The sequence below is a fragment of the Gigantopelta aegis genome, chromosome 12 (assembly GCF_016097555.1).
Source record: "Gigantopelta aegis isolate Gae_Host chromosome 12, Gae_host_genome, whole genome shotgun sequence".
NCBI classification, from domain to species: Eukaryota; Metazoa; Mollusca; class Gastropoda; order Neomphalida; family Peltospiridae; genus Gigantopelta; species Gigantopelta aegis.
The window spans coordinates 1599536-1607847 of NC_054710.1; the positions used below are offsets into that span (position 1 = coordinate 1599536).

Consider the following 8312-nt stretch of genomic DNA (forward strand, 5'->3'; position numbering starts at 1 on the left):
TCTAAAAATTCAAAATAGCCGCCAATATTTGACAAAATGTACAATATTATTATATGTATATAACCAAGACTACTAAAATGTAGTCAAATGACTGTAACGACTCCATCTGCAAACCCATGGCTAAATTAAATGTTTATACCAATATTCAAGATGGCTACCATACAGTTTATTACATGTATACACTCTTATCAATGGATATTATATAACAGAATATGGTAAAATTCACACTGCACTCTTTCAGAAGGTGATTTTCTAAGATTTGCACATGGAGTAGACTATTGTGTCATTGAATCATGTGCTTGATAATTCGTGCAGGTTATTAGTTTGTACTGATCACATGACAGATTACATTGAAGCCCACCTTTCCAACATGAACTTGTGTTTTTGTCACATTGTCCAGTGCACTTGCTGCTTGCATCTAATGATCTTGAATAGAGATGCTGATACAGCTACTCTGTCCATTCTGTGTGGCTTCAACATAGACCCATGTTGTGTATTATGGAGAACCAAGCCCCATTATGTTGCCTTTCATGTTGCACTTGGAGGTAGACCTTCTGGCTGTAGAATATAACAGTATCTGATATCAGTGGATGACGCTTAGGTGGGGCAGATAGGGGGGAGCTCGAGCCACCTTCTCAGTGGACTTCGACGCAAGTTCAAATCTAAACACCACTTACAAGCATAGATAGCTGCAATAGTTTGATTGCCAGCCTGCTGAATCTCCTTGTGATTTCTATCTGGCAGAATAAAAAAAATTGCTGCTTGTTGGAGATAACAGTATTTCCCCCCATTGCAGATACGTTTCCAATTGAATAGGGTTGTGATGTGGTGTGACACCCTGATAACACATGGATAAACAGAAGAGACTGAGTAAAGGTTCAAGTTTCTTCCGAAGGATGCACATTTCAATGATTTTTGTGTTTGTTTGCAAGTAACTGTTCTCATGAACTGTAGTTAACCCACTGGGTTGGAAGTGGTGTTGTAGAGGCATAACAATATCAGTGTCATCTGCTACAACTACCACTGGCATCATTAGAGCGACGGTGCAGGCACACATTGCGATGTCATAATCAGCATCCCCAGATGAGTACTTTACCTGAATTTCTCCTGCCTTCTTCACACATCAACTCCCAACAGAATTTCTATTTGTTTCTTGTATTGGCTAAACATGGTTTATTCTTCAATATAAGTAGCATATCAACAGTGAAATGCACATCTACTACCATCTCATCTCTTAAAGTCTCATCCTTCGTAGATGGGCCACTGCCATAGTCATCAAAAATGTCATTTTCAATGAACACTAATACCTGTCATCAAGAGTAATGGCAGAAGGGCCCGTCAATTTGCCGAGGCTGTTGGTGCTGCAATCATTGGAACTATGGAGAGACTGTCAGTGGTAAAATACAAATTGTGTAAGAAACCAGGGTTACTAGTCTAGCTTCCTCTGTTTATGTATCAGTGGCTGGTGAGAAGATCGAGATTGGTCCTCAACAACTGTACAAGTGCCTCCTAATCACTGACATCAGCTCCATCACCAATGAGACAGTTTCAGTGTGGGCTCTCGGGCCTTGACCATAACATTTTTCAGTGGTAGCCCTCAGTAGAAAATGGTATCCCGAAAATTTTAATTTATTTATTTTTTTTTTTTAAAAGAGAAAGAAAAAGCAAAACATTTATTGTTATTAAAACATGTTTTAGATGTTTAAAAAAGCATCTTTTGGATTGCGTAGTAACTGGATGTGCAAAAAACTAAAATTTAAAAAATCTAGCAGCTTGCCGGACTACCGTGTTTAGATATCTGGTAGCTCAAGTGAGAAATCGGTAGCCAAAACAGCCCGGGCTACCACTAAGGTCGAGCCTTGGCTCTGTTCCTATCCCATATCCCTATCTGACGGCAAGTCTGATCTTCCGAATGGGCTAGTCAATGAGTGGCCCATTTGTGTAGGCTATGTCATTGATGGAGGGGCTCTGCCAGCTATACATCAGTTGATACACAATCACTACATTGTTTATGTGCATGACAGCGGCCCATCTACGCAGAATGAAATACATGTACATCAGAGGAGAGCTGGCAGTGAGATGGGAGTAGATGTACACCATCGATATGCTGCTAACAATGTAGAAACAACCCATCGTTCCTGTACTGCCTATGGGAGAACTAGCAGTGATATGGGAGTAGATGTACACCATTGATATGCTGCTAACAATGTAGAAACAACCCATCGTTCCTGTACTGCCTATGGGAGAACTGGCAGTGAGATGGGAGTAGATTAACACCATCGATATGCTGCTAACAATGTAGAAACAACCCATCGTTCCTGTACTGTCTATGGGAGAACTGGCAGTGAGATGGGAATAGATGTACACCATCGATATGCTGCTAACAATGTAGAAACAACCCATCGTTCCTCTACTGCCTATGGGAGAACTGGCAGTGAGATGGGAGTAGATGTGCACCATCGATATGCTGCTAACAATGTAGAAACAACCCATCGTTCCTGTACTGCCTATGGGAGAACTGGCAGTGAGATGGGAGTAGATTGACACCATCGATATGCTGCTAACAATGTAGAAACAACCCATCGTTCCTGTACTGCCTATGGGAGAACTGGCAGTGAGATGGGAATAGATGTACACCATCGATATGCTGCTAACAATGTAGAAACAACCCATCGTTCCTCTACTGCCTATGGCAGAACTGGCAGTGAGATGGGAGTAGATGTACACCATCGATATACTGCTAACAATGCAGAAACAACCCATCGTTCCTCTACTGCCTATGGGAGAACTGGCAGTGAGATGGGAGTAGATGTACACCATCGATATGCTGCTAACAATGAAGAAACAACCCATCGTTCCTCTACTGCCTATGGGAGGACTGCCACTCTCCCAAGACTGGTTTGATGGCATGAAGCTTGTTTCGCAACCGAAAAGATAAATTGACTGACACTATATTTAAAATCAGTATAAGACACACCAACTCTGGCATCAGACAAATCCAAAGCAGACTTGGCATCTGAATCTGCCTTTTTATTACCCCTGATGCCAACATGGTTAGCCACCCAACAAAATACAATATCTGTATTGGCAATGCATAAACAGACACACTTTCGTATCACCATCCCAATTAAGGTCCAGCTTCATATTGCGTAGATCTTGGAGAAACGAAAATGAGTCGGTAAAAATAATAAATTTATATCAAATCTTTCATTTATTCCAAGGCTTTAATGACAGCCCAAACTTCAGCACTAAAAACTGATGCTGAGTCAGGTAATGTTTGATGGAAAAACTGTGGCACAAGCCACAGAAGTCGTCCCATGATCCATCCGTATACACAGGAATGTAATCACAGTATCTGTCTTGAATTTCCAAGAAAAACTGTTTATACACAACAGCATTTGTAGTGTGGTAGGCCTGTGGCAAAATTAACTATGACCTAAAATGGTACACAAGGTTTTTTGCTGTAACACTATCACAAAGACCATCTCTACATATTGCATAATTGTTTAATATTGATTTGATGACGTCATTACGTACTATCGACGTCCCAAACTGCGTTCGGCCAACAACAAAAACATTAATACGATACTTGCAGAACACTAGCACGGGTTTTTTTTTCCAACTGGACAGTGAACGAACACTTTGATTAATATTTTTAAAAGTAAAATTTCAATTTGTCAAGAGTAGTCAGTTTACCTCTTTTGCCCTGTGATCGCTGACAACACTTGATGTCAATACAGCAGGCAATACGTCCATACCAGTTGATAGTTTGTGAAATATAAATTTTCCAATGAAGTGATTCTTAATTAAAACAATTTATACACTCAGAATTATTTACAATTGTTCTGAATGTACTAGGTCTACTATTCACTAGTAGGGTCACAAAATGCAGCAAACGTTTTGGAAATCGAATATAATAATTGATAAAAACAACAACAACATTCCAGCAATAGGGAACATGAAAGTCTTTAAAAACAAAGTCATGTGACACCTAATGCTAATTCAGCGTCCTCCATTTTAAGTCAATTTCTATGAGTCATGTGGACCCGATATCGGTACTTTTAATGAATAAACAAAAACTACTTAGTAAAGTTAATGATTTTAGGGGTTTTAAAGTGTTTTATTTAGATACTTACTTGTCTAAACTTTATTGTTAATGAAAATGTTCCCGAACTGTGAAGAAAAATCTCACAAATGAACCGACAAGCGTATTTGTCCAAATGAACTAAGACGTCATGTGAGCCAATTCGGGTGTGATGTACTAACACAATGAGCAGATCAGGGTCTTATTCAACCCTTGCAGTAACACTGCTTTTTGCACACTCTCTTGTTGCAGTGACGATCTGTAAATGATTGTGCATGTATTTTCCAAAGAACTGCCAAGGGCACAAATAAAACGCTGCTTGTTCTCTTTGGTAAAAAAAAGTGCTCTTTTGTAGATCTGAGCATCATATCAGGCACAAACTGAACAGCATTCGCATTTTAACACCGACTGTCTTTGCCGTGTTAACATTGAAAAATACATTTTCGTTAATACCACTAGCAATGTATCTAAGGGTGGGACCGTCAGCAAATTGATTTCTTTCCCAAAGGTAGGAAGTAATAACAGTCATATCCTCTGTGTCCTTTGCATGCATTGATTTGCACTAATGTAATAATTGTACAAGGTCTCAAAACAACTGTGTACAAACAGAATGTCAACTGATAAAATGTCAATGGTGAATATGTCAGTGAACAAAATGTCTAGCATTAAAATGGCATCTGGTTCAAAATGTCAACGTGTGTGTGTGTAAGGGGGGGGGGGGGGGGGAGAGAGAGAGAGAGAGAGAGAGAGAGAGAGAGAGAGAGAGAGAGAGAGAGAGAGAGAGAGAGAGAGAGAGAGAGAGAGAAATGTATTAAGAGTTAGGAATATCGAGTTCTTTACTGATTACAAAATTTGGAATAATTAGAGGATACTGCAGTGTTGGGTTCTCCGACTCATTAGCTAGCCTGTCTTTAGATGAAAATAATTTAATCTGCTATTTAACTTGTAGTTCTCTTATATTTTAGTTCCATAATGCTCCCAAGAGGTCCTTAGTTTTTCACACACCATTCCAGACGCTCACCTCACCTCATGCTGTCTTGTTTCCAGCAGACTTTTTTTTTTTTTTTTTTTTTTTTAGCAGAACATATTACTTTTCGTCTGCTACTGTTATCTTACTTGATATCTGTTAGCTTGTAATATGGACTGACGTACAACTGTGTGTAGACATCATGACACACAAACACAAACACAAAGTAAATACTTAAACTGTTAACATGTTCATGCTTTCTATGCTACATTAAGACAAATATGCATAATAGAGATATAATGTTAATGACATTCATAAAGACAAATTAAGAGAACATGATGAATTTTTTTTAATTTCCTTTTTTTCGCAGAACATATTTCTTTTTACCTGCCACTTTTAAAAAATAACAGCAGAACATAGTTTACTTCAGCCTTGATGTCTGTTAGCTTGTAATATACTGTCCAACTGTTTGTTGACACCATAACACACACGCACGCACGCACGCACGCACGCACGCACAACATAAATACTAAATGCTTTCTATGCTACATTAAGACAAATATACATAACTAGAGATATAACGTTAATGACATTCATAAAGACAAATTAAGAGAACATGATGAAAATTTTGTTATGCACGTGCTAACGATGTCAAATATCACACGTATTAACAATGTAATTACGCATTACAATGGCTTTGGGAACATAGCCCTATAAACTTTATATGTTGTGTGTTTGTGCGTGCATGTGTTTAATTAAATGTTTTCTAATGATAATGTTGCCTTCTTACTTTGTTTTAGGACCTTACACTAAAAACTGGGAAAATGAAACAACTGATGACGAGATAACAATGTGGACATATCAGTCTGGATCTAAGTTAAACACCCTTCCAATTATGGGAAGACTCGACACCTATCCTGGTGGGGGATATGTTCTTCAGTTACCAAGACATCCATATAAGGCACGAGAGCTTATAGAAGGTGTTAAAAAGACAAAATGGATTGATGAACGGACGCGGGTGGTGTTTGTGGAATTCACTCTCTTCAACCCAAATGTCCAGCTGTTTACAGTGGTGGTGCTGATGTTTGAATACTCCAACACTGGTTTCGTGTTTCCCTACCATCTGATTTACACGGCTAACTTCTATCACTACCAGAACGAATTTGAGACCTTTGTTGCCCTTGTCGAGATCCTTTTTGTTATATATCTGTTTATTTTTACCTGTGCTGAATTTAAAAAATTTCGTAAAATGAGTTGCCGTGACTACTTTAATGAGCCATGGACTTTCGTTGAACTAACCATTTTGTGTTTAGCGTACTCCACTATTGCTCTGTTTATCAGTCGGCTTCTTGTGTGTAATCATCTGATGGACACGTTTGCAGACTCTGATTTCGAGAAGTTTGCTAATTTTCACACTGCTGCATTTCATGATTCCTTACTGAGATACGTTATGTCAAGTTTAATCATGTTGGTAATTATCAAGTTCTTCAAACTGCTTCGTTTCAATGTCCGATTATCCATGCTTGCAAAAACACTTCATTCCGCAAGAGGACCACTGATCGCATATTCGTTTTCTCTGTTTGGATTTACCATGGCATTTGCTACGTTTGCTGTTCTCGTTTTTGGCACTACACTTGAAGGATACAGAAATTTTCCAAGCACTGTTACAACCATGTTCCTTTTTATGATGGGCGAGTCCGATTACTATGGTCTTTATGAAGGCAATGCTGTTCTTGGTCCATTGTTTTTCTTTCTCTTTTCATTGACATTTCAGTTTATATTAGTGCAGTATTTTATTACTCTTCTCATGGATTCATTCCATGCTACCAGGATTCACATAGCCTCGGTAAAAACTGAGGTTCACATGGTTCAGTACATTCTGAGGAAATTACGTTTGATAACAATGCTTGATTCACACAAAAAGCAGGGAAAACGTAAAATTGTTGAAGATTTCTAAAATCTGTTTGTTAATTGTTCCAAAGTATTTTGTTACAGGCAAAATGTTCCTTTTTATGATGGGCAAGTCTGTTTACTATGGTCTTTATGAAGGCAATGCTGTTCTTGATTCATTGATTTTCTTTCTCTTCAGTGACATTTCAGTTTATATTAGTGCAGTATTGTATTATTTTTCTTATGGATTCATTCCATACTACCAGGATTCAGATAGCCTCGTTAAAAACTGAGGTTCAAAATAAAGCAGAAAAAAACGTAAAATTGTTGAAGATTTCTAAAATCTGTTTGTTAATTGTTCCAAACTTTTGTGTTTTAGGCAAAGTGAAAATAAAATATACTGATTAGTTCTGATTGTTTTTATTGTCTCCAGGTAACTCGTATCAAAGATATTTCAATCTGCTGAATCATTCATGCACTATGATCACAGTTACAAATCCTTTACAGTTTCACCAAAATATGTCCTGTCCTTGTTCTGTAATAAAACAAACTGATAGTAACACTCTACTTTTAAGATCCTGCATAGATTTATGGATTTGATTATTGTTATTTTGTCCAATGTCGTTTACATTCCTGCAAATCTCATATTGTTCCAGAAAATGCTTTCCTTTTGACTTTTAATCATACTCTAGTGTCACAGGGATCCTGTAATACCCGTAACTGAATAAAACACGATATCCAAATATCTCTCCTAACTGTATATCTATTAGATCGCTCTGTATCAGGCAGTGTATACCCGAGTGGCTCGGCTCTAGGTATATCAGAGATACGATCTTATATAAAGTATATATAATATAGCACGTTAGTTCACTAGAAAACACAACAAAACACAATACACTTTGGAATCTGTATTAACCTTAAGCTGACAGATATATTTGCCGCAGTTAATTAGTTAACAACAACAATAATAATAACAACCCAGAACTAATCACTTAATTAGTTAATCACTAGGTGTCTAGTTTACACAATATTCTAATCACTTCACCGTGATACAACACACACACGTGTGATAATTGAGAAACGCTGCCAGGGGAACTTAATTAATAAAGGAATTACAACTCTATTCCTAACTGGTTAATTTTTCATTAACCCTTAACTACTCATTCAGTAACCTTGTAATACAGAATTAATACTGGTACCTATCACAATAAAGACAATAACCTACAGTTTACCTAGGTCCTCTAGGATGACTGGCTAAGCTTTAATAATTTTAGACAGTGAAGCCTACAATTTACTTCGTCAGTTTACCGGAAACACTGTCTGAATAATATTGGTATAATACAGTATTAAAATATTTAAAGTCGCATCAAT

General features: G+C 37.6%; 1 protein-coding gene across 1 annotated transcript in view; it reads left to right on the forward strand.

The window, feature by feature from the left end:
- The window catches only part of LOC121386555 (polycystic kidney disease protein 1-like 2), a 119418-nt gene extending 112068 nt beyond the window's left edge, over positions 1–7350 (forward strand). Inside the window, exon 17 of the mRNA XM_041517495.1 lies at positions 5852–7350. Coding sequence (XP_041373429.1) covers positions 5852–7008 — 1157 coding nt within the window. The 3' untranslated portion in view covers positions 7009–7350. The remainder of the gene's footprint in view (positions 1–5851) is intronic.
- The last annotated feature ends 962 nt before the right edge of the window (positions 7351–8312 follow it).